This window comes from Poecilia reticulata, chromosome 17 (genome assembly GCF_904066995.2).
Source record: "Poecilia reticulata chromosome 17, P_reticulata-male-v2, whole genome shotgun sequence".
Classification (NCBI taxonomy): Eukaryota; Metazoa; Chordata; class Actinopteri; order Cyprinodontiformes; family Poeciliidae; genus Poecilia; species Poecilia reticulata.
This window is the reverse complement of record NC_088846.1, coordinates 29,495,008-29,522,409: the sequence shown is the minus strand read 5'-3', so window position 1 is coordinate 29,522,409 and position 27,402 is coordinate 29,495,008. Positions and strand designations below refer to the sequence as shown.

At 40.0% G+C, this 27,402-nt stretch overlaps 4 protein-coding genes across 4 annotated transcripts in view; all 4 read right to left on the bottom strand.

The window, feature by feature from the left end:
* The window catches only part of dnajc1 (DnaJ (Hsp40) homolog, subfamily C, member 1), a 274,202-nt gene that overhangs the window by 118,117 nt on the left and 128,683 nt on the right, over positions 1-27,402 (bottom strand). The window lies entirely within an intron of this gene.
* LOC145548014 (tripartite motif-containing protein 16-like) lies at positions 2,659-4,645 on the bottom strand. The gene has a single exon (XM_081598412.1). The coding sequence runs from the start codon at positions 4,557-4,559 to the stop codon at positions 2,901-2,903; it is 1,659 nt and encodes a 552-aa protein (XP_081454538.1). The 5' UTR covers positions 4,560-4,645; the 3' UTR covers positions 2,659-2,900.
* Positions 13,146-15,045, bottom strand: LOC145548032 (tripartite motif-containing protein 16-like). The gene has a single exon (XM_081598471.1). The coding sequence runs from the start codon at positions 15,003-15,005 to the stop codon at positions 13,359-13,361; it is 1,647 nt and encodes a 548-aa protein (XP_081454597.1). The 5' UTR covers positions 15,006-15,045; the 3' UTR covers positions 13,146-13,358.
* LOC145548116 (tripartite motif-containing protein 16-like) lies at positions 17,401-20,040 on the bottom strand. The gene has a single exon (XM_081598781.1). The coding sequence runs from the start codon at positions 20,038-20,040 to the stop codon at positions 18,367-18,369; it is 1,674 nt and encodes a 557-aa protein (XP_081454907.1). The 3' UTR covers positions 17,401-18,366.

Genomic DNA, 27,402 nt, shown 5'->3' with positions numbered 1-27,402 from the left:
AAAATACAAAAGAATCGTTAAAGCCTTCCCTCGTCAGCTTGTATCCATGGTCAGACAAGATTTATTGTATTCTATGGTTTGTCCTCGTTTAAGGACTCTTTTGATTGAAAATGTTGATTTTTGTGATGTCAAATGCATCAATAAGGTTATAAGAAGCCATTTATCTAGTTATTGTGCCACCGATGTGCTCAAAAGAGAGTATATCCTTAGAGACTTCAACAAAGAACAAATTAAAAAGATTAGATCAAAATATTTATGTTTTCCACTTCCTGCCAAAATAAAAGATATGCAATTTAAAATTTTAAACAAAATCTATCCAACTAACACCTTCCTGAGAGACGGGTTTAAAATGGATGTGGATTCTGTGAAAAAGTTACTGAAGATTTAAATCACCTGTTTTTCACGTGTGAAGTGGTTCAGTCTTTTTTTCAAGATCTTCATCAGTTTATTCTCAGCCATGGTGCAATTAGCAGATATAACCATACAAGATGTTAAATTTGGTTTCTTCATCAATGATCACTTCATTGACTATGGAATAAATAATGTTTTATTGTTGGCTAAATTTCATATACACAAATGTCGCTTCTCTAAAACTATTCCCAACTTTAGACAGTGGATGAATGATTTAAACTTGTTCTATAAATCTTTATGTCTTGTAAAGTCAAAACATGCTTTTAAGTTGTCCAATTTTTTTAAACGTTTCATACTATAATGTACTGCCCTGTTTGTTTCATTTTCTTTTGTATCATTTTTGTCTTCATTCTTTTTTTTATTCGTTTCATTTTCTTTTCCTCCGTCCCAGTGATCTGGCCCTGTTGACATTTTGTTCTCTGATCTTATAATGTATATGTTGGGTAAAATTAATCATTTTAACTAATCATTGTTTCATCATTTTATTTGAGTGTTTTATCTACATGTGTTCAGTTACCTTTGACCAGTCATGCTTTAAGGTTCTTTATCTATAATGTAATTTCCTACTCAAGGGGTCCATCTGTTCTGTTATCTCAGCATTGTTCTACTGAAGAAGGTCATCATAATAAAAGCTAATTCCAATCAGAGTGGAGCAAAGCTCACCAGTCTTTGATCCCGAGCGGGTTAGAGGTTGTGGATCTCTCCCTTTGCAAAGGAAGTCATAAAACCCTCATTTGTCTTGTGTCTGGTTCTACACAGGTCTTGAGCTAACTTTAAAAAACCCCAACAGTATACATTACGGTACCTTTATGGAGCTGATTGTATGTTTATATAATAATAAAAATAAATAAATAAATAAAAGAGAAACCGGAAGTGGATCCAGGGTTTTATAATCCAGGTGCAGAGAGGACAGAAACATTGAATCTGCCTCCAGCAGGAATGATGATGGATTTGTGTTCAGTTACTGTAAACTCTGAACCTGCTGCCAGTTTATATTAAAGGGTCAATTCACCCAAACAAACCATTAAGCTGAGCAGTTTTTCCTTAAAGGAAGAAAAGATAAAAACTTTAATCTGAGGTAACTACAAACTAAAATAAGGATTTTTGATTGAAAACATTAAACATTCTTACATTAACTCTTATAAGATTTGTTTTGTGTCCAGCAGTGATAATCTATTTCACACAAAATTAATTAATAAAAATGTTTGTTTTTAATTTTCACTATGTAAAAATCTGAGTTTAACAACATAAAACAATAAAATTACAGATTAATACGATTAAAATAAAAATGTAACAACTTTTTAAACACCAGAGTAAATAAGTCACAGAATGATTCTGATTTCATCACCAACACTAAGAAAATATACAGTAATAAACAGTTTTATAGTAAAAAACTAAAATGTTTAATTTCATATCTCATAACTGAGGGAACAAACACTGAGATCTGGAACCAACTGATTTCAGGTCGTGTTGTTTTTCATGTCTTTGGCATAAACTTCATAAATATATGTTTAAATGGAGCTGACTTTGTTTTCTGCCTGAATTCAGGAGCAGAAATATTCAACTTTCTGAGCTGAACGTACGCAGCCTGTTGTTCCCACTGACTCGCCTCAGGCTGCAGGAGGAAACGTTTCAACGCAGCTGTGAGGCGTTCAGGTGCTCATGACAGACTGTGGGAAACTCCAGCATTTAAGACTTCATTATAAAGCACAGATCACCAAATGCCAGGTGGAAAACAGATCAAATGAGCTCAACATCTTCATTACTTTTGCTTTTTAGTGAGTGAAAAATGAAGCAGAGTGATTAATTTAAAGACTATAATGAGGAAATCTGCATTAAACTTTACAGCTGTGATTCTAAAGTGAAGTCAGGATATAATAAAATGTTTTTAATGTTTTATTGGAGCAAAATTTGATCTAAATTACAGGAACCTGGAAAACCAGGATGAAACCTGGATGATCCATCAGAGCAAAGATTGTTTTCATTCTGCAAAATACAAACTTGTGAACAGAATATTAAAATGTTTTTCTTTTTACAAAACAAAGTTTATAAATTTGAGATTCTGGAAGAACATTCAGGGATTAGAAAGGAAAGTGAATCCTGACAGTCAGATTAATTTATAGAAAAGACTTTCTGTCTTGTTTCAGTATTTTAATCATTTTATTTATATGTTTAAAAACCAAATATCTGGTTTTATCTCTACGTCAGAGTTTCTGCCTGTAATAAAACGACTCAGACTCATTTGACTTCAGATTATATGAATTCATTTATTTCCTTCTGTTTTCATTCATTACAGTCTTTTCAGAGTTTTTACAGAGAATCTGAGGCTTCATGAAGGTTTTCAGGTTAACAGTCTAATAACAGCTTCAGAGAGAAAAATGTTCATTTCAAACACGAAACAAGTGAAACTTTAAGACCATTTTAACACATCTCTATTTCTCTGATTGATAAATCACTTTGCAGACAAAAGAAAATATCAGGGAGAAAATTTATTTGGGTTTACAGAACTCTGCAGAACCTCCAGTCCAAACTCCAGCCAGTAGCGGCTCAGTGAATCTGGTCTGGACTCTGTGGATCAGAGTCATGGATTCAGAGACGCTGTAGAAGGACAGAATACCTGCTCTGTGGTCCAGGTACACTCCGACTCTGGAGGAAACTGGACCTGAGATGGAGGTCCAGATGTTGTTGTGACCAAATTTAAAACTGGTTGAGGAATAATATAAAGCCCAAGATTTGTCATTACATCCAAATAGACATTCATTCCCACCTCCTGCTCTGCTGATATTCTTGTATGCTACTGCTACATAAACCCATGACCCGCTCCACTCCACCTCCCAGTAACAACGTCCAGTCAGACTCTCTTTACTCAGAACCTTCCAGTAAATAGTGAATCTGTCTGGATGACTTGGATAAGACTGATGTTGATCCATCCATGTCACCTTCCTGTTCTCCTCTGATAGAACCAGCTTTGTGTTTGCTGTGTTTGGATCCAGGTTGATTTCACATGAATACTTTAAGAATCCATCTCTGGTCTTTGGTTCTGGTTCTGACAGTAGAACATCCACCTCAGTGACCATCAGTGAGATGTTTGTCCATGAGTCTCTCAGGACGTCCTGTAGTTTGTCTCTGAGCTCTGACACAGCTGCTGTCACGTCCTCAAAGTGTCTCAGAGGACGGATGTTGATGCTGGATGAGTGTGTCGACTCCCTGAGTGCTGGCAGTGAGGGGTAGTTGAGGAGAAACTGGTTGTGATCCTCTGTGTGTGAGAGCTGCTCCAGCTCAGCGTCTTTCCTCTTCAGCTCACTGATCTCCTGCTCCAGCTTCTCCTGAACATCTTTGACTCGACTCACTTCAGTTTCCTGCTGGGATCTGATCTGCTGCTTCACATCAGAGCTTCTTTTCTGGAGGAGACGGATCAGCTCAGTGAAGATCTTCTCACTGTCCTCCACTGTTTTATCAGCAGAGTGATTGATGGCCTCCACCTCCTGCTGAAGCAGCTTCACATCTTTCTCTCTGTCCTGGATTCTCTGCTGGATGTTTCCTCGTCTCTCCTCCAGCTCTCTCTGCCTCTCAGTCCTTTCTGCTGCAGCTGACACTGTGTCATGACCTTTATGTTCATCCATTAAACAGATAATACAGATACACTTCTGATCAGTGCGGCAGAACATCTTCATCACCTCATCATGCTTAGAGCAGATGTTCTCCTGGAGGTTCTTGGACGGCTCCACCAGCTTGTGTTTCTTTAAAGGAGCCACATCATAATGAGGCTGAAGGTGTTTCTCACAGTAAGAGGCCAGACAGACTAAACAGGACTTGATGGCTTTCAGTTTTCTTCCAGTGCAGAAATCACAGGCCACATCTTCAGGTCCAGCATAGCAGTGATCAGCAGGAGCAGCTTGGAGTCCAGTCTTCTTCAGCTGCTCCACTAAAGCTGCTAGCATGATGTTTTTCTCTAGAACAGGCCTCGGTATGAAGGTTTTCCTGCACTGAGGGCAGCTCTGGATTCGTTTTTGTTCCTCTTCATCCCAGTGACTTTTAATACAGTTCATACAGTAGCTGTGTCCACAGGGAATCGTCACCGGATCCTTCAGTAGATCCAAACAGATCGAACAGGACAACGTTTCTTGGTCCATCTGATTCTGCTCCATTTCTGCTCTCAGTCACAGCGACTGTGTGAGTTTCATTTCCTGAGAACAGAAACTGGGTTGAGCTCTGATCTACCAATCACGTGTCAGTGCAGGGAGGCTGCAGCCAATCAGCTTTCAGCTTCAGCAGACATTGGTTCCTCTTAGTTTCAAGATGCGTTTAAGAGCAGGAAGAAGAGCAGGAATATCAGGCTCAGGGAAAATGTGGAAGAGGGTTAACAGAATGAATGGTGTAAGAACAGACTCTGGTTGTTCCTGTTTTAATTAGTGATGTAACAGCAGCAGGAAGCAGTGAAGAAAAAGCAACAGTGTTAGAGCTGATATTTTCCAAAATACATACATGCAGAAAAGGATAAATGAAAGTTGAACCTTTTTACTCTGAATCTGATGATTCCTCATCTATTAGCTACTAAACTGCATTTGTGTCTCCATTAAAACAGGGAGGAGTCCTTAGTGTTAACACAGCGGCTGCAGCAGTTTGTGTGGATCTTTGAAAGGAGTCTGTGCAAATCAAATCCTCACAACCTGCTGAATTTTATAGATATTTAGCAGATATTTAGTATTTTTCAAAGATCTCACTTCTTTTTCCAGATCTGGGGGTTTAGTCTTCTAAAGCATGTTAATGTTCATCCTAATATATGTTAGCCTGACTGGAAAACATGGAAATCTGCAGCACCTTGTTGCTCTTCTTGTTCCTGTTACAGGTGTGTCAGAGCTGTGTTTCTGTTTTAGGTCTTCAGAGGAGGAAATGAGGAGATCTGTGGTCAGAGAGGAGCTGAACACAGATTTAAATCTGCAGAAGCCTGAGGGAGGGTGATCAGGGTTTTACAGCCTGCAGAATAAGGAACAGAACTGGAAACAACCCGTCTTGTAACAACCGTAATTGTGTAGTGTCTCTTTAAGAGAGCACGAGTTATTGCTAGTGATGTCATAAGTATGCGCCACTGCTTCTATGGACTGAGACAGATCTACTTTGTCTCCCTAACTCCAGAACCGTTACAGGTTGTTTGGACTCATGTTTTCTAAATCAGCGGCTTGATGAGGTTTGTGAGAGTTTATTAAAGGAGAACCTCTGCGGCTGGGAGTTTCTGACCGAGTCTCATTTCCACCACTGAACAACACAGTCTCCTCATTTAAGACCAGGAATTACATATTTACCGAGTTTATTCTCAAGTTATGGAATATATATTATAATAAAACCTGTAACTTCACTGAAATCTTGCTTTAAATATCTTAAATATAAATGATAAACTACATCAGGATGAGTGTCGCGGTGATTGTTTTCCACAACAAACATCCAATCAAAGTCCCACCAAGCCTCCACTAAGGCTCTGGGGTCACGTTTCTCTACAGGCAAAAGAAGGTTCAATGTCCAAACTTGTAGATTGTTCTGGATGGTTTACTTTCACATTTCAGCAAGAAATGACAGAGTTCAAACTTCCCTTTGTTCTCTGGTAAAAACCATCGGCCCCAAATGCCTGCTGGTCCTTCACCACTTCACTTACAGGAAGTGGACCAACCCACATCACTTCCTGTTTACTTAGACAATATATAAGAAAATAAAACAAAAATAAATAAAATCTAAAATTATTAACCTACAAATAAACTCCATAAATAATACAAAAAATATTAATTTAAAACTAACAAAATTCAAGTGGATAAAGAATAAACAGCTCCAACACTAAGTACTAAAGGCCACTCATCTATAGATAATAACTAATTGACTTGATGTTTGTTTGCATTGACAGATTAACTGATCAGTTTAATAGAAGCTTAAATATAATATTTCTGCAGCAGAAATCAGATTATTCTCTATGAAGGAGAAGCCAAACATCAGAACTCACAATTTATAATTAACAGAAAACTTTCCACATTTCTCTGTAATCAGTTTGTTTTATTGAAGAAAGTCAGAGAGAGAAAAGTAGACATTTATTTTCAGTTTTCAAAATCATTGATAAAAGGTGAAGGCAGGAGGCGGAGCTTGTAGCCATCATAATGAGGGTCTGACCCAGTGGGCGGAGCTTGTAGCCATCATAATGAGGGTCTGACATTATGGGCGGAGCTTGTAGCCATCATAATGAGGGTCTGACATTATGGGCGGAGCTTGTAGCCATCATAATGAGGGTCTGACATTATGGGCGGAGCTTGTAGCCATCATAATGAGGGTCTGACATTATGGGCGGAGCTTGTAGCCATCATAATGAGGGTCTGACATTATGGGTGGAGCTTGTAGCCATCATAATGAGGGTCTGACCCAGTGGGCGGAGCTTGTAGCCATCATAATGAGGGTCTGACATTATGGGTGGAGCTTGTAGCCATCATAATGAGGGTCTGACATTATGGGCGGAGCTTGTAGCCATCATAATGAGGGTCTGACCCAGTGGGCGGAGCTTGTAGCCATCATAATGAGGGTCTGACCCAGTGGGCGGAGCTTGTAGCCATCATAATGAGGGTCTGACCCAGTGGGCGGAGCTTGTAGCCATCATAATGAGGGTCTGACATTATGGGCGGAGCTTGTAGCCATCATAATGAGGGTCTGACATTATGGGTGGAGCTTGTAGCCGTCATAATGAGGGTCTGACCCAGTGGGCGGAGCTTGTAGCCATCATAATGAGGGTCTGACCCAGTGGGCGGAGCTTGTAGCCATCATAATGAGGGTCTGACCCAGTGGGTGGAGCTTGTAGCCATCATAATGAGGGTCTGACATTATGGGCGGAGCTTGTAGCCATCATAATGAGGGTCTGACCCAGTGGGCGGAGCTTGTAGCCATCATAATGAGGGTCTGACATTATGGGCGGAGCTTGTAGCCATCATAATGAGGGTCTGACCCAGTGGGCGGAGCTTGTAGCCATCATAATGAGGGTCTGACATGCAGGAAACTCCAGCATTTAAGACTTCATTATAAAGCACAGATCACCAAATGCCAGGTGGAAAACAGATCAAATGAGCTCAACATCTTCATTACTTTTGCTTTTTAGTGAGTGAAAAATGAAGCAGAGTGATTAATTTAAAGACTATAATGAGGAAATCTGCATTAAACTTTACAGCTGTGATTCCAAAGTGAAGTCAGGATATAATAAAATGTTTTTAATGTTTTATTGGAGCAAAATTTGAAACTTGGATCTAAATTACAGGAACCTGGAAAACCAGGATGAAACCTGGATGATCCATCAGAGCAAAGATTGTTTTCATTCTGCAAAATACAAACTTGTGAACAGAATATTAAAATGTCTCTTTTTACAAAACAATGTTTATAAATCTGTGAGATTCTGGAAGAAAATTCAGGGATTAGAAAGGAAAGTGAATCCTGACAGTCTGTTCAGTTATTAAGGATCTTTTAAAAGCAGGAGTGCTAGTTGAATGCCCAGACTCTCCTTGTAACACACCGAAGCACTTAGCTGAAGAAGGACATAAAGTAATCAAAAATAAACTACAACTCTGCAAAGACTCAGTGAAATATTTAGGACACCAGCTCAGTGCGGGAGGTAGAACCGTGGTGGATGAAAGAAAGATAGCAATCTTACAAGCACCAAGACCTCAAACAAAGAAACAAATGGTGCCATTCAGTTGGGTACCAAATTATGCAGAATTAACAGCACCCCTTAGCTCATTAATGTACAAATCTGAGCTAAGAATGTTAGAAAATATAGATTGGACACCAGAGGCGGAAGAAGCCTTCTGCAAACTAAAACAGATCCTAGTAGATAGCGGGACACTAGCCTACCTGACTATAAGAAGCCTTTTGTGCAAATAGTTGATTGTAAATAAAAATGTATGACCTCAGTATTAGTACAAATGCATGGCAGTAAAATGAGACCTATAGCATACTATTCTACTAAACTTGATGCAGTAGCTTGTGCACAACCTCCATGTATCAGAGCTGTGATAGCAGCATCACTTGCAGTGCTGAAATAGTACTGTTCCACAAATTAACCTTGAAAGTCCCTCATACTGTTGACAAACAAAGATGACTTTCTTATCTCCAGCGAGACACTTGTCTTGCATGTCAATCCTCTTATCACAACCACATTTGACTATTGAGAGATGCACATCACTAAACCCCGCAACCCTTATGCCAACTGCAGAAGACGGGGAACCACATGACTGTCAAGCATTAGCAGAAACCACAGCAAAATGCAGAAATGATCTTAGTGAGACTCCACTGACAGAAGGGAAGACATTGTTTGTAGATGGCTCATCTAGAAGAGATGAAACAGGAAAGACAAAAACAGGTTATGCTGTGGTAACAGAAACACAAGTGTTAAAAGCTGCAGCACTTCCGCAGCACTATTCTGCACAAGCTGCAGAATTGGTTGCACTAACTGAAGCATGCAAATTAATGAAAGGACAAATTGCCACAATATGCACTGACAGTCAGCATGCCTTTGCTACTACACACTCATTTGCTCAGTACTGGAAAAATAGAGGAATGATAACATCTACTGGAAAACCTGTAACACACGCAACATTATTAAAAGAATTATTACAGGCGGTTCAATTACCATTAAAACTGGCAATATGCAAATGTGCAGCACACTCAACTAACACTGATAAAGTTTCTCTAGGAAATGCATTTGCTGACAAAACAGCAAAAGAAGCAGCATCTGGAAATATAAAAATTCTATTAAGCGATACTGAGCTTTTAACTGATGAAATATTAAAAGACATGCAAAAACAGGCACCAAAAACTGAACAAACACTATGGTTAAGAAAAGGAGCACAAATAAAGAATGAAATGTACTTCTGACCAGAAGGAAAAAGAATCCTACCAAAAAGCTTATATAAATGGGCTGCAATATTGAGCCATGGTAAAACACATGTCTCAACAGGAGGGATGGTAGGAATAATAGAAAGACTATTCACCACCTATGGATTTATATCTTATTCAAAAACTTTTTGTAGAACATGTCTAACATGTGCAAAGCACAACGCACAAGGGAACCTGAGACCTCAGAGAGGACGTTTTCCCAAACCAGAATATCCATTTCAACATATACACATGGATTTCATACAATTAAACAAAAGTGAAGGGAAACAGTTTTGTCTAGTGATCATTGACTCGTTTTCAAAATGGATAGAACTATTCCCCACGCAACACCCTGATGCCTTAACAGTGGCCAAACTACTATGCAAAGATATAATACCTAGATATGGGATACCTGAAAAAATATATAGCGATAATGGCACACACTTTGTCAACGAAATTGTAAAGAACATTGGGGAAGCTTTTCAGATAGATTTGAAACATCACTGTGCTTATCACCCACAAAGTGCAGGATTGGTGGAAAGAATGAATGGTACAATAAAAAACATGTTGAAGAAATGTATGGAAGAGACAGGAAGACCTTGGACTCAGTGTCTAGACCTGGTCAAACTGTATATAAACATCACTAGCACCTCTGGATTAACTCCCTATGAAACATTATTGGAAGACCTTACAGACTTCCATTTTTCAAAAACATTTGGGAAACAGATGAAGAAAGCAATTTAGCAGACTATATGAGAAAGATGCTGGAAAAACAAAAAGAGACACAAACTGATGACACTTCCTCTTCTGTGTGCCCACAGGAAACTCCATTAGTTGAACCAGGAGATTGGGTCTTAGTTAAAAGCATAAAGAAGAAGCATTGGTACTCACCTAAGTGGGAAGGACCCTATCAGGTGTTGTTGACAACGGGTACTGCACTAAAAATAGCGGAAAGAAATACTTGGATTCATTTAACCCACTGTAAATTATCTATCAAGAGAGATGAATAAAATAACTATTGCTGTAATAGCATTTTGCATTACTATCATTACCAGTGTCTTGGCAATCACGTTGTTTTATCTTCTGTAGGTTTGGAACTCTTTACTGGTCTCCAGAGGAAGTCCGTGGTACAAAGGGAACTGTATTTTTAGTATACAGTTGTCTCAAACCAGTGAAGATAGTCCATCACTCTGCCGAGAGACTCTTAGAAAGAGAACTAAAAACTCAGAAGGAATGATTTCACCGCTGAATAAAGTTTTCTTCCTAATTGGAGCATTGATAATTACCATAGCATGGGTAGGGATATCCTGTCTGGCACAGGACATAAGCCTAGATGGGCAAGGGATGAGAGAACATGACAATAAACCAGCACACCCAGGTGGAATGAAATTTGGACAGGCAAAGTGGGAAAGAGAAGTATATCTATGCTACAATTCCACCAGAGTTCAAGGAATTGTAATGATCCCTTTTGAAGCTTTAAAACATACGTACAATCAGGACCACCCAGGAAACCACAAAGGGTCCGACTTCTATCTAGACCCAGCCACACATAACACTAGGACGAACTGGTGGGGGATGTGTTTTGGATGACGGGAACCTGGGACAGCACATCTTATGGCTGGACGCAGTTAGCAAGAAAATGGAGAAGCATAGTACAGGGCTTCACTGTAAATCATGACAGTAAAGTGGCCACAGTAAAATAAATTCAACATCTCAACCATTAGATGACAAAAACTGCACTGCTATGCGACTCAGCGCATGGGTGTCGGGATATGACCCATGCTGGGATTTAAGATTATGCCCCCAATTTGTTGGGAATGAAATGGTACTGAACGGAAACAAAACAGGGATTCTAACTCCAGCCAAAGGGCCAAAACGATCGCAAACTATTATTATTAAGAAAGATTTCAATACAGATGATTGGTTCAAGGTCACCACCGGAGTCACTGGAATAACCAACAATTGGCTATTAATGGTAGAACAGGCGACAGCCATGATTAAGGAAGACTGTGTCGTCTGCATGGGACCACGCCCTGTGCTTAAGATAGTCCCAGCTCCTGTAGAATCAAACTGCTTAGTTGATGTAATGAACAATACTAATCCAAGTAAAAATTGCACATATTGGGACACAGTTTTCCCATTTGCAGCACCAGAGAAGAGTAAACCGATCTTCTCCAAAAAGACAGCATCAGGGAACTTTACCTGTGTCAACAGAACAGGGTCAGGATGTCAACTGGGACACTTGAATGCTACACAGTGTCGGACCACCATACCAGTGAACTCAACCAATTTTAAACCTGCTTCCCGGAGCGATGTCTGGTGGTGGTGTGGTAACGATAGACTGTTTGACAGGTTACCCTACAACACCACAGGACACTGTGCATTGATTACACTTCTATTGCCTATATCCATATTTCCCATGTCAGCTGAAGAATTGGTAGAAAAAACCAAAACAGTTTTTCCTAGCCTATGGCCAACTAGAAATAAGAGAGGTCTAGGTTGGTCAGATGACGACCCAACATATATAGATAGTATAGGAATCCCTAGAGGTGTACCAGACGAGTATAAACTGGCAGACCAAATTGCTGCAGGGTTTGAAAGCCTGCCGATTATTTCAGCCATTTTTCCAGTCACACCTAATAAAAATGTAGACAGAATCAACTACATCCACTACAATGTCCAAAGGCTAGGGAACAAAACAGAGCATGGTTTCCAAGCAGTGCACCAACAATTGTCAGCTACCTCTTTGATGGCTTTCCAGAACAGAATTGCTCTTGACATGCTACTGGCTGAAAAAGGTACTGTATGGCAGCCTGACCAAGGCCATTGAAGGACTAAGGTCCCTGAACGGCAAAATGAAAGACCATTCTGGAGTTGACACAGAAATGTGGGACGCTATTGCTATTGTCTATTGCTGTCTTTGCAGCTATTCTGACCTTGTGTGGATGTTGTTGTATTCCCTATCTTTGGGCTTTAATTAACAGGTTAATTACTACAGCTATATCCCCTATGGAAAAGCAGGTTTACGCCTTATTGTCCACAAATGAGACCGATGACCCAGAAAGAAAAGAAGACGATGAAGAAGAGATGTCCCTGAACTTCCCCGACCTGGATCCAAACCCAGATGACCAGATGACTCCAGTCTAATGTCCTCCAAGTGTAAACATAATGATGTGAAGTGTGAACTTACAATTAAAAATCTCTTTGAAGCAATTGTGAAGTGATGATAAACACATCTAAATGTGATAAACAGGAGGGAAATGTTAGAAAAATTCTACATACTTTTATCACAGAATGTTGCATTAAGATAGGGAAGCGGGCACGGCCGCTCTCCGCATGATCAGCGGAATGGAATGTTCTACTTATAACCTTCGCTTGCATGCATAATATTATAACCTTGCTTATATGCATAGTACTGATAATAAAATATATTCCTGTTCCAACCGGTTACCCCCAACCTTCAGCGGTTGAAACAATAGTGTAATTAGGGCGTTCCTAAAGAAATAAAAAGCAAGGCAGAGCGGAGACTTGTCAGAGTGTGTTGGGAGATTGTAACTATACAAGTCTACTCGCGAGTAAAACCACATAACTTGTCTATGTGTTCTTCCTTTCAGTGCGATGTTTAAAAATGTTTGGGGTTTGAACCTAACAAAAGTGAATCCTGACAGTCGGATTAATTTATGGAAAAGACTTTCTGTCTTGTTTCAGTATTTTAACCATTTTATTTATATGTTTAAAAACCAAATATCTGGTTTTATCTCTACGTCAGAGTTTCTGCCTGTAATAAAACGACTCAGACTCATTTGACTTCAGATTATATGAATTCATTTATTTCATTCTGTTTTCATTCATTACAGTCTTTTCAGAGTTTTTACAGAGAATCTGAGGCTTCATGAAGGTTTTCAGGTTAACAGTCTAATAACAGCTTCAGAGAGAAAAATGTTCATTTCAAACACAAAACAAGTGAAACTTTAAGACCATTTTAACACATCTCTATTTCTCTGATTGATAAATCACTTTGCAGACAAAAGAAAAGAAAATTTCAGGGAGAAAATTTATTTGGATTTGCAGAACTCTGCAGAACCTCCAGCCCAGGATAACCAAACTCCAGCCAGTAGCGGCTCAGTGAATCTGGTCTGGACTCTGTGGATCAGAGTCATGGATTCAGAGACGCTGTAGAAGGACAGAATACCTGCTCTGTGGTCCAGGTACACTCCGACTCTGGAGGAAACTGGACCTGAGACGGAGGTCCAGATGTTGTTGTGACCAAATTTAGAACTTTTACAATCTAAAGCCCAAGATTTGTCATTATGTCCAAATCTACATTCAGTCCCAGTTCCTGATCTGCTGATATTCTTGTATGCTACTGCTACATAAACACATGACCCGCTCCACTCCACCTCCCAGTAACAACGTCCAGTCAGACTCTCTTTACTCAGAACCTGAAACCTATCAGTGAATCTGTCTGGATGACTTGGATAAGACTGATGTTGATCCATCACTGTAACCTTCCTGTTCCCCTCTGATAGAACCAGCATTGTGTTTGCTGTGTTTGGATCCAGGTTGATTTCACATGAATACTTTAAGAATCCAGCTCTGGTCTTTGGTTCTGGTCCTGACAGTAGAACATCCACCTCAGTGACCATCAGTGAGATGTTTGTCCATGAGTCTCTCAGGACGTCCTGTAGTTTGTCTCTGAGCTCTGACACAGCTGCTGTCACGTCCTCAAAGTGTCTCAGAGGACGGATGTTGATGCTGGATGAGTGTGTCGACTCCCTGAGTGCTGGCAGTGAGGGGTAGTTGAGGAGAAACTGGTTGTGATCCTCTGTGTGTGAGAGCTGCTCCAGCTCAGCGTCTTTCCTCTTCAGCTCACTGATCTCCTGCTCCAGCTTCTCCTGAACATCTTTGACTCGACTCACTTCAGTTTCCTGCTGGGATCTGATCTGCTGCTTCACATCAGAGCTTCTTTTCTGGAGGAGACGGATCAGCTCAGTGAAGATCTTCTCACTGTCCTCCACTGTTTTATCAGCAGAGTGATTGATGGCCTCCACCTCCTGTTGAAGCAGCTTCACATCTTTCTCTCTGTCCTGGATTCTCTGCTGGATGTTTCCTCGTCTCTCCTCCAGCTCTCTCTGCCTCTCAGTCCTTTCTGCTGCAGCTGACACTGTGTCATGACCTTTATGTTCATCCACAGAGCAAAGATAACAGATAGACTTATGATCAGTGCGGCAGAACATCTTCATAACCTCATCATGCTTAGAGCAGATGTTCTCCTGGAGGTTCTTGGACGGCTCCACCAGCTTGTGTTTCTTTAAAGGAGCCACATCATAATGAGGCTGAAGGTGTTTCTCACAGTAAGAGGCCAGACAGACTAAACAGGACTTGATGGCCTTCAGTTTTCTCCCAGTGCAGAAATCACAGGCCACATCTTCAGGTCCAGCATAGCAGTGATCAGCAGGAGCAGCTTGGAGTCCAGTCTTCTTCAGCTGCTCCACTAAAGCTGCTAGCATGATGTTCTTCTCTAGAACAGGCCTCGGTATGAAGGTTTTCCTGCACTGAGGGCAGCTCTGGATTCGTTTTTGACCCTCTTCATCCCAGTGTCTTTTAATACAGTTCATACAGTAGCTGTGTCCACAGGGAATCGTCACCGGATCCTTCAGTAGATCCAAACAGATCGAACAGGAGAAAGTTTCTCGGTCCATCTGATTCTGCTCAATTTCTGCTCTCAGTCACAGCGACTGTGTGAGTTTCATTTCCTGAGAACAGAAACTGGGTTGAGCTCTGATGTACCAATCACGTGTCAGTGCAGGGAGGCTGCAGCCAATCAGCTCCCAGTTTCAGCAGCTGTTGTTCCTCCCAGTTTCAAGATGCGTTTAAGAGCAGGAAGAAGAGCAGGAATATCAGGCTCAGGGAAAATGTGGAAGAGGGTTAACAGAATGAATGGTGTAAGAACAGACTCTGGTTGTTCCTGTTTTAATTAGTGATGTAACAGCAGCAGGAAGCAGTGAAGAAAAAGCAACAGTGTTAGAGCTGATATTTTCCAAAATACATACATGCAGAAAAGGATAAATGAAAGTTGAACCTTTTTACTCTGAATCTGATGATTCCTCATCTATTAGCTACTAAACTGCATTTGTGTCTCCATTAAAACAGGGAGGAGTCCTTGGTGTTAATACAGCGGCTGCAGCAGTTTGTGTGGATCTTTGAAAGGAGTCTGTGCAAATCAAATCCTCACAACTTGTTGAATTTTATAGATATTTAGCAGATATTTAGTATTTTTCAAAGATCTCCCTTCTTTTTCCAGATCTGGGGGTTTAGTCTTCTAAAGCATGTTAATGTTCATCCTAATATATGTTAGCCTGACTGGAAAACATGAAAATCTGCAGCACCTTGTTGCTCTTCCTGTTCCTGTTACAGGTGTGTCAGAGCTGTGTTTCTGTTTTAGGTCTTCAGAGGAGGAAATGAGGAGATCTGTGGTCAGAGAGGAGCTGAACACAGATTTAAATCTGCAGAAGCCTGAGGGAGGGTGATCAGGGTTTTACAGCCTGCAGAATAAGGAACAGAACTGGAAACAACCCGTCTTGTAACAACCGTAATTGTGTAGTGTCTCTTTAAGAGAGCACGAGTTATTGCTAGTGATGTCATAAGTATGCGCCACTGCTTCTATGGACTGAGACAGATCTACTTTGTCTCCCTAACTCCAGAACCGTTACAGGTTGTTTGGACTCATGTTTTCTAAATCAGCGGCTTGATGAGGTTTGTGAGAGTTTATTAAAGGAGAACCTCTGCGGCTGGGAGTTTCTGACCGAGTCTCATTTCCACCACTGAACAACACAGTCTCCTCATTTAAGACCAGGAATTACATATTTACCGAGTTTATTCTCAAGTTATGGAATATATATTATAATAAAACCCGTAACTAAGCCTGTCACGATAACAAATTTTGCTGGACGATTAATTGTCTAAAGAAATTATTGCGATAAACGATAATATTGTTTCAAGACCTTTTGACACTGATTTAATGGAAATGACTAATAATACATGCGATTTCCTGATATTTATTTTCAAAATAACATGTAACACTGGATTTGATCCACTAAATAAACAAAACAACCAAAAACAATAATAAAATGGATTCTCAGTCTCCATTAACAAAAAACGTACTTGAATAAAAACTAAACAACATGAAGCCAAAGTGGAAATAAATACTGCATTCAACCAAAAGAGTGCAGATTATAAACTCTGTATACTGTATTGCCCTTCAGTAATCACTAGATTTAAATAGAGAAAACCAGCACATCCTTCTACCTAATGCAATAGGTAGAAGGATGCACCACCATTTTTTGCCCCGATTTTCCCCTTAAGATAATGGTAGATCGTTGGCCGATCTGATCATCCTGCGGTGTGTGGTGTGTTACGGTAGACCGTCATGGCCGCTCCGATCTAAATCAGGGGTTTTCCCCGACTGGGAGCTTAACGCTGAATGTGACAGGTAGCCAATCAGAAGGCGCGGATTTTCCTCCTGCTTTCCGGGGGGAAATTATGGAGGGGAATCCCAAACAGCTGAAACGGCGCAACCCGAAGTCCAGCTGACATCGGAGATGATATGTGGAAACAACATTAATGTTTATTCAACGTTTCCTGCAAATAATATAGAAATGACCAGGGGAGGAGTTGGAGCCAAATTGCTACCGCAGTTGATGAACCCGGCAGGTTTTCAGCTGTTCTTCGTTAACGTGACATAAATAGGTTATAATGATTTTCATTCAGTCAGGACTTTACGCTGAGCCACATGCATCACAGGTAGATTCTAGTAAAGCATTGATTAATGCCTGGTTTTAAAATGAGTTAACTGGACTTGTAGCCATTATTTTGTGCCCATGTGGCTGGACACCACACGGCACGACGAACCTGATCGAACCTGATCGAACCGTTATACCTGGGATTTCTGTCGGCTAATGTGTCTCTCAGGGTTTGAAAATGGGCCGACAACTCGTGTAATGTGCGCTGGACATTAGACTAAGGAAATGAGGAAGGGAGGATCAGTGGAGAGACCGGAGCTGAGCCTTTTTCATTCAGCTTCATCAACAGAAAGAAAAAAAGGCAGGAAGAGACGATAAAGACGATAATTAAAATGATCTCGATAGGTTTTTTTTATCGTCCGATTAATTGATTTATCGTTTATCGCGACAGGTCTACCTGTAACTTCACAGCAATCTTGCTTTAAATATCTTAAATATAAATGATAAACTACATCAGGATGAGTGTCGTGGTGATTGTTTTCCACACCAAACATCCAATAAAAGTCCCACCAAGCCTCCACTAAGGCTCTGGGGTCACGTTTCTCTACAGTTTCTACGTTTCTACAAATAAACTCCATAATTAATACAAAAAATATTAATTTAAGAATAAACTAACAAAATTCAAGTGGATAAAGAATAAATAGCTCCAACACTAAGTACTAAAGGCCACTCATCTATAGATAATAACTAATTGACTTGATGTTTGTTTGCATTGACAGATTAACTGATCAGTTTAATAGAAGCTTAAATATAATATTTCTGCAGCAGAAATCAGATTATTCTCTATGAAGAAGAAGCCAAACATCAGAACTCACAATTTATAATTAACAGAAAACTTTCCACATTTCTCTGTAATCAGTTTGTTTTATTGAAGAAAGTCAGAGAGAGAAAAGTAGACATTTATTTTCCTGATCTGCATCTAAATAATTTAACAGAAAATGGCACCAGTTGTAAGTTGATGATAGACTCATTTTCTTAGTTCAGTTAATTTCAATATTAACTGATTTAAACAAGAACAACATTTGTTCTCCAGAACAGAGAAAGAGAAACCAGAACCTCCAAACACATCAATACAAATATTAAACCAACACTTTGAGTCCAGGGAAGTTTAGATTTTCATGTGGAGAAACATTCCTGTCACATAAGAATGAAAGAAAACAGTGAAAACTTTTATGGTTCCTGGAACTCAGAGAACGACATTTAAATAAAGAAACATGAAGAAGAATAACGAATCCTGATCAATAATCCAAAGAAAGAAAATCTATTTGGGTTTACAGAACTCTGCAGAACTTCCAATCAACCAAACCCGAACTCCAGCCAGTAGCGGCTCAGTGAATCTGGTCTGGACTCTGTGGATCAGAGTCATGGATTCAGAGACGCTGTAGAAGGACAGAATACCTGCTCTGTGGTCCAGGTACACTCCGACTCTGGAGGAAACTGGACCTGAGATGGAGGTCCAGATGTTGTTGTGACCAAATTGAGAACCATCTGAGTAACAATTTAAAGCCCAAGATTTGTCATTATATCCAAATCCACATTCATTCCCATCTCCTGCTCTGCTGATATTCTTGTATGCTACTGCTACATTAACCCATGACCCGCTCCTCTCCACCTCCCAGTAACAACGTCCAGTCAGACTCTCTTTACTCAGAACCTGAAGCCAATGAGTGAATCTGTCTGGATGACTTGGATAAGACTGATGTTGATTCATCACTGTAACCTTCCTGTTCTCCTCTGACAGAACCAGCTGTGTGTTTGCTGTGTTTGGATCCAGATTGATTTCACATGAATACTTTAAGAATCCATCTCTGGTCTTTGGTTCTGGTTCTGACAGTAGAACATCCACCTCAGTGACCATCAGTGAGATGTTTGTCCATGAGTCTCTCAGGACGTCCTGTAGTTTGTCTCTGAGCTCTGACACAGCTGCTGTCACGTCCTCAAAGTGTCTCAGAGGACGGATGTTGATGCTGGATGAGTGTGTCGACTCCCTGAGTGCTGGCAGTGAGGGGTAGTTGAGGAGAAACTGGTTGTGATCCTCTGTGTGTGAGAGCTGCTCCAGCTCGGCGTCTTTCCTCTTCAGCTCACTGATGTCCTGGTCCAGGTGCTCCTGCACATCTTTGACTCGACTCACTTCAGTTTCCTGCTGGGATCTGATCTGCTGCTTCACATCAGAGCTTCTTTTCTGGAGGAGACGGATCAGCTCAGTGAAGATCTTCTCACTGTCCTCCAAAGTTTTATCAGCAGAGTGATTGATGGGCTCCACTTCCTGTTGAAGCAGCTTCACATCTTCCTCTCTGTCCTTGATTCGCTGCTGGATGTTTCCTCGTCTCTCCTCCAGCTCTCTCTGCCTCTCAGTCCTTTCTGTTGCCACTGACACTGTGTTGTGCCCTTGATGGTCATCCACAGAGCAGAGATAACAGATACACTTCTGATCAGTGCGGCAGAACATCTTCATCACCTCATCATGCTTAGAGCAGATGTTCTCCTGGAGGTTCTTGGACGGCTCCACCAGCTTGTGTTTCTTTAAAGGAGCCACATCATGATGAGGCTGAAGGTGTTTCTCACAGTAAGAGGCCAGACAGAATAAACAGGACTTGATGGCTTTCCGTTTTCTTCCAGTACAGAAATCACAGGCCACATCTTCAGGTCCAGCATAGCAGTGATCAGCAGCAGCAGCAGCAGCTTGAAGTCCAGACTTCTTCAGCTGCTCCACTAAAGCTGCTAGCATGGTGCTCTTCTTTAAAACAGGCCTCGGTGTGAATGTCTCTCTGCATTGAGGACAGTGGCAGCTTTTCTTCTCCTCACCTTCATCCCAGAAGCTTTTAATACAGTTCATACAGTAGCTGTGTCCACAGGGAATCGTCGCCGGTTCCTTCAGTAGATCCAAACAGATCGAACAGGACAAAGTTTCTCGGTCCATCTTATTCTGCTCCATTTCTGCTCTCAGTCACAGCGACTGTGTGAGTTTCATTTCCTGAGAACAGAAACTGGGTTGAGCTCTGATCTACCAATCATGTTTCAGTGCAGAGAGGCTGCAGCCAATCAGCTTTCAGCTTCAACAGATGTAGTTCCTCCCAGTTTCAACGTTTCTTGAAGAGCAGGAATATCAGGCTCAGGGAAAATGTGGAAGAGGGTTAACAGAATGAATGGTGTAAGAACAGACTCTGGTTGTTCCTGTTTTAATTAGTGATGTAACAGCAGCAGGAAGCAGTGAAGAAAAAGCAACAGTGTTAGAGCTGATATTTTCCAAAATACATACATGCAGAAAAGGATCAATGAAAGTTGAACCTTTTTACTCTGAATCTGATGATTCCTCATCTATTAGCTACTAAACTGCATTTGTGTCTCCATTAAAACAGGGAGGAGTCCTTAGTGTTAACACAGCGGCTGCAGCAGTTTGTGTGGATCTTTGAAAGGAGTCTGTGCAAATCAAATCCTCACAACCTGCTGAATTTTATAGATATTTAGCAGATATTTAGTATTTTTCAAAGATCACACTTCTTTTTCCAGATCTGGGGGTTTAGTCTTCTAAAGCATGTTAATGTTCATCCTAATATATGTTAGCCTGACTGGAAAACATGGAAATCTGCAGCACCTTGTTGCTCTTCTTGTTCATGTTACAGGTGTGTCAGAGCTGTGTTTCTGTTTTAGGTCTTCAGAGGAGGAAATGAGGAGATCTGTGGTCAGAGAGGAGCTGAACACAGATTTAAATCTGCAGAAGCCTGAGGGAGGGTGATCAGGGTTTTACAGCCTGCAGAATAAGGAACAGAACTGGAAACAACCCGTCTTGTAACAACCGTAATTGTGTAGTGTCTCTTTAAGAGAGCACGAGTTATTGCTAGTGATGTCATAAGTATGCGCCACTGCTTTTCTGTTGAGCGAAACGTGCTGCAGACAGATGCTTTTTTTTTATTCGTATATAAGAATAACAGTGACAAAAACTCACAACATTTCAAAACAATAAAATATTATAGATCACAACTCCTAATGTCAACAAATCACATTGATTTCAGAGGCTCAAGAAAGAAACAACAACAAAAAACAACAAAACAACAAAAAAAAACCCGTTAGGGGGCTACAAACTAAAATCTTTCATTAACTCATACAATTTAACTGCATCTTTTTTAGACAACTCCTAAAAAAGGAGAGTTCATTTTTAAGAGCATTGATTGAGATGGAGCATTTTGCATAACGACATTTATGGATATAATATTTTGTTGCAATAATCAGAACATTGACTAAAAATTCCAGATTTTCATCTTTAATGAATAAACCGAATTGAATGTTTTGTAAGGAAACAAAATCCAAATTTATTGTCTTAGAAGACAGAAAGTTACAAAGTTGATCCCATAAGTTTAATACTTCTTTACATCCATAAAACAAATGTTTAGTTGTACAAAAACCACAATTCTCTACATTAAAATTAAATCTCACTTTTAAGAATTCATTTGAAGGATATATGTTATTTATAATTTTAAAATGTAGTTCTTTATGTTTGGGAGGAATTGGAAATTTCAAATAATTTGTCCTTATTTTGACTCTCATAGATTTGTTAAAATTTTGTAAGAGCTTTTTGTTCTTTCTGGGTACATGTTATTTATTGAATACTGGTTCAAAAACTTGTTATTGCATTTATTATTTCTAATGTCCATATACTCAATTTGAATCTTGTGGAGACTTGGAATACAGAAATTAGATAAATTGTTCTTAACTGACAAAAAAAGGACATCAGGGATGCTACGTAATACTTTCTTATGATTTGCTAGTGAACAGTCAGTTCCATATTTTCTGTTAAATCCCTCCAAACTGAGAATTTCACCATTTCCATCCAATAAGTGAGTAATTGACCAGATCTGTTTATTCCACCAGTCATTCATGAATATAGATTTTCTACCACATAAAATGGCTCTGTTATTCCACAGTGGGACATTATGGGGGCTAAAGTTGTGTTTAAACATCAACTTCCACTGTAACAGAACCTGTTGATGGAAAGCAGATATTTTCAGGGGGAGTTTAGATAATTCAAAATCACATTTCAATAACAACTCAATACCTCCAACTTCCTGAAATACGAACGATGGAACAACAAACCAAATAAGATCACCGTTTTTTAAAAGGGATTGAAGCCATCTCATTTTTAAAGTCCCATTCATAATTTCAAAATCAATTGCCTTAATACCACCTTCCTCATAATCCTTTAACAAATCTCTTTTTCTGATGTAATGGTGTTTGTTTTTCCAAATGAAGTTAAAGTTTATTTTGTTAATCTGTTTTATGAGATTTGGAGGGACGGCTAAGGAATATGCAGGATACGTCAGCCTGGATAAGGACTCAGTTTTTGTTAATAATGTTCTACCAAACAACGTCAAATCTCTCTGAAGCCAATTATTTAAGGTTTTGCCACATTTATCAATGTTGTCTTGTACATTTTTTCTTACACTAGTAGCTTGACATTTAGTAATCCACATTCCTAAATATTTAATTTTATTTTTAACAGGAATATCGGAAATTGAAGAATCAGAACAGTTATGGATACTCATAATTTCACATTTATTTATGTTTAGCTGCAGCCCTGAGGCTTGAGAGAACAACTTTATTTCCTTTAAAGCTAGAGGAATTTGTTCTTTATTTTTTTAGGAAGAGGGTTGTGTCATCTGCAAATTGACTAATGATAATTTTCTGGTTATTAATTTCCAAACCTTTTATATTAGAGTTATTAATTGTTATTGCTAGTAATTCCGTGATTATAATGAATAATAGAGGTGAAATACTGCAGCCTTGTCTGATTCCTCTCTCTACTTTGAATCTGGGGCCCTGAGGCAGAGACACACAGCTGTTGATGTTGGTGTTCAACATGGTGATCATACTAAGAAAACTATTACCAAAATCAAAATGTTTCAAAGTATTAACAATAAGTTGATGTTCCACAGAATCAAAGGCTTTGTGGAAATCAACATAAACCCATCATCTTTTATGAAATGACTATAATCAATCAGGTCCAGAACCAGGTGGATGTTGTTATGGATGGATCTACCTTTGAGAAAGACGGATTGAGTTTGACTAATTATTCCGGGTGAGCCCATTTTTAACCTCGTTGCCAGAACTTTTGTTAGGATCTTGTAGTCTGTGTGCAACAACGTGATTGGTCTTAAATTATTTAAATGTTTCTTATCTTTACCAGGTTTTGGGATTAGCTTAATTACGCCTTGTTTCATAGTTTCCATGAGTTCCTTTCTTCCAACACATTCTGCTACAGCCTGGAACAGCAAAGGTTTTAAAACCTCCCAGAAATGTTTATAAAAGTTAGCGGTAAGCCCATCTGGCCCGGGGGCGCGGTCAGACGCCATATTTCTTATAGCAATATCAAATTCAGAAATACTTAGCTCTTCATCACAGATTCCCTTAAAATTTTTATCAACAGGAATCAGATTTCTTACTTTTTCAAAAAATGATGAAGTAATTTGTTCAGTATGTGAAGATTTGTAAAGATTACTATAGAAATTAAAAACTTCTTGTGTTATTCTCTTAGTCTCAGAACATTCCACTCCATCAATCATAAGGCTATTCATTGCATTATATGTCATGGTGGGTTTAACGTTTCGAACCCACATGCAGGAACACACACGAAGAGATAAGTAAGTGCAATAATTTATTTACAATATGTACAAGTAGAAAGATTGCCACTGGAGGGATGATTGGGTCCAGGAAACTCTCTGGGGCGACTGCAGGCAAGATGGGAGATGGTGAGTATAAAGACGGTGGGAAATGACAAGACTACTGGAAATAGTCGTGCTTACCAGAGGTAGCAGGTTTAAGTCCAGCGGAGGGGAGTGGGTCCCTAGTGAAGGAGTAGTGGAGAGGGCGTTGGAAGGTCGACGTGGCGTTGGAGGGCGGACAGGTGGATCTGAGGAGGCACGGAGGAACAGCGGAGGGCTTCCAGCTAGAGAGGAGTCACAAGAAGGGGTAATCCCAGGCTAGTTGGCTTTGGGGAGGGTTTCCCCAGAGAACCTTGTAAACATCCTGGAAAAGAGCAAAAGAGACTGGTCAAAGGCTACAGGAAGAACAGCTTGAAACTGTTCTGAAAAAAAAAACTACTCAGCGGGCTGATGTACCACTAAAGGCAACACTCTGGCAGAGAAGTGCTGGAAGCCCGCTGCTCTTATACTCCTCCTGGGAGATGATGATGCCAATCAGGTGTGTCCTGTAGAGCCTGTCAGCACACCCTCCTGACAAGATCCAACCCACTGGCGCCCTCTTCTGGATGGTTGGTGGTGCTGGAAAGGAAAACAATCTAACCCCACAACCTGGTACCCAACATTATATTCCTGTCTGCGTTTTTCTAAGTTACAAAAGAAGGCACTATTCTTTTCTCCTTCTTCAATCCACCTGGCTCTGGACCTTACATAAGCACCTTTTGCCCTATTTGTATATATCTCATCTAATTTAAGTTGTAATTTATTTATTATCCTCATCACTCCAACTTAATTTTCTGCAAAGTGACATAAGGTCTTTAATCACCATTGTCTCTTCTGCTTTTCTTTTTCTATTTAGATCGTTACCAAATTTAATTGAATACTTTCTAATGCTATATTTCAAGTATTCCCATTTAAGAATTGGTGTTTCAAAGGAATTGTCATTTGATATATTTAGAATAAGTTCCTTAATAGATTGACAAAACTCTAAGTTTGTAAGAAGCTTTGCATTGAATTTCCAGTAATTATTAGGTTTGTAACTTCTATTTAGTTTCTGTAGTTTTAAATTGATGATGCAGTGATCGCTTAAAGGACAATTTGCCATCTCTGTCTCTTTGACAACTTCTAGGACTGCAGCAGAAACCAGCCAATAATCAATACGTGATCTACTTTGACCATTAGGTTTGTGCCAGGTGAACTGTTTGACTCCACTGTGTTGCTCTCTCCAGACATCCAACAGTTTTGTGTTTTTAACAAATTCTTGAAGAAAAGGATTTAGAGTTTCCTTTACCAGCAGTGAAGGCCATCCATCCATCCATCCATCCATCCATCCATCCATCCATCCATCCATCCATCCATCCATCCATCCATCCATCCATCCATCCATCCATCCATCCATCCTCCATCCATCCATCCATCCATCCATCCATCCATCCATCCATCCATCCATCCATCCATCTGGAGCTAAATTGAAATCCCCTCCGACTATAATATGATCTGTAGGAAAAATAGCAGTGAACTCCGCAATAACCATCGTTATTTGATGTAACAGATTTCTATTGTATTGATTATTATTATATCCATAAATGTTTAACAAAATTATTGGGACATTGTCAACTTCCAAAACACAGGCTACCCAAAGTCCATCTTCATCTGCTCTTTCACTCAAAATCTCACCCGGACATCTGAGAAAGCAGATGGCGACGATTTGTCCCATGACTGAAGATAATTTTATCTCCCCATTGTTGCGACCAGAACTTCATGTCAGATGCATCAGAATGTGTTTCCTGTAAAAAGGTGCAGTGTGCTTGTTGTCCTTTACAAAACAAAAAAACTGCTTTCCGTTTAAGTGAGTCTTTAAGTCCCTTTGTGTTAAAAGGAACAAAAGAAAAATCAGTTTTTATCTGAAAAATAGAACACATGAACAGACGGTTTAGGAGAGTGGGAAAAGAAAACTCCTTGAGGTCCCATTAACAGAACTGTCCACTGCCATTTCATGCTCATTCCTGCTGTATCTCAGTTCCCAGCTGAAGAAATGTCCACGATGCGTTTGCCTTCGATGAAACCAAACGGGCCCCTGAAGCCCGCAGCTTTTTCAATTTTTGGCCAAAGAACTTGTCTTGCTTTCCAATCTTCTGGTGTCAAATCTTCAGAGAAGCGAACTCCTTCTTCTTTGCAGATGGGAGAAGTTTCAGTTCTCCTCCAGATGTCGTCTCTCCAGGTTCGTCTCACAAACAGAATGATGATCTGTCTGTCTCTGTTATCCATCTTTCGACCCACTCTGTGTACCACGTCAACCTCTTCGTCCATCTTTGAAGCCAAATCAGGTGCAATTTTGCACAGAAGTGCCGTCACTTCTTCTCGGATGTTCTCACTAGACTTTTCCTTCTTTCCTTTTAAGCGCAGGCACCATCGTCTTTTATATCTTTCACTATTCAGGACTCTTTCTTTCAACTGCATGTTTTCTTTGGAGAGTTAGCAATAGCCGCTAGCATAGCACTGTGCTGCTTCATTTTGCGCGCCAACTTCTTCCAAGCGGTCTTCTACTTTCTGTCCTAAGGAACTTATAGCGCTCAAAATGGCCTCAGTGTTCATTTCTTCCTGGGACGTACCTTTTGTTCTTTTTTCCATGTGTGTTTTTTTTTCAGGAGTGCTGGTTGGGGTACCGGCTTCCCTCTCCCGTTTGCTAGCTGCAGCAGACTCCATTGGCACCGCATAGTCGTGCTCACTTTCGGAGGTTTTAGAATGCGGAGACTTAACTCCAGGCGGCATAAACTTGTTGGTTTTCTTCATATTACAAGCTGAGTACTGATATTTCAGATATTTATTACTAGTTTACTTACTAAGTTAACTTACAGTCGGGACCTTTTCGGGAGCTCAGAGAAACATGACTTGCTTGTCCGCCATATCCCCCTCAACTCCTGCTGCAGACAGATGCATGGACTGAGACAGATCTACTTTGTCTCCCTAACTCCAGAACCGTTACAGGTTGTTTGGACTCATGTTTTCTAAATCAGCGGCTTGATGAGGTTTGTGAGAGTTTATTAAAGGAGAACCTCTGCGGCTGGGAGTTTCTGACCGAGTCTCATTTCCACCACTGAACAACACAGTCTCCTCATTTAAGACCAGGAATTACATATTTACCGAGTTTATTCTCAAGTTATGGAATATATATTATAATAAAACCTGTAACTTCACAGGATTCTTGCTTTAAATATCTTAAATATAAATGATAAACTACATCAGGATAAGTGTCGTGGTGATTGTTTTCCACACCAAACATCCAATCAAAGTCCCACCAAGCCTCCACTAAGGCTCTGGGGTCACGTTTCTCTACAGGCAAAAGAAGGTTCAATGTCCAAACTTGTAGATTGTTCTGGATGGTTTACTTTCACATTTCAGCAAGAAATGACAGAGTTCAAACTTCCCTTTGTTCTCTGGTAAAAACCATCGGCCCCAAATGCCTGCTGGTCCTTCACCACTTCACTTACAGGAAGTGGACCAACCCACATCACTTCCTGTTTACTTAGACAATATATAAGAAAATAAAAATAAAAATAAATAAAATCTACAATTATTAACCTACAAATAAACTCCATAAATAA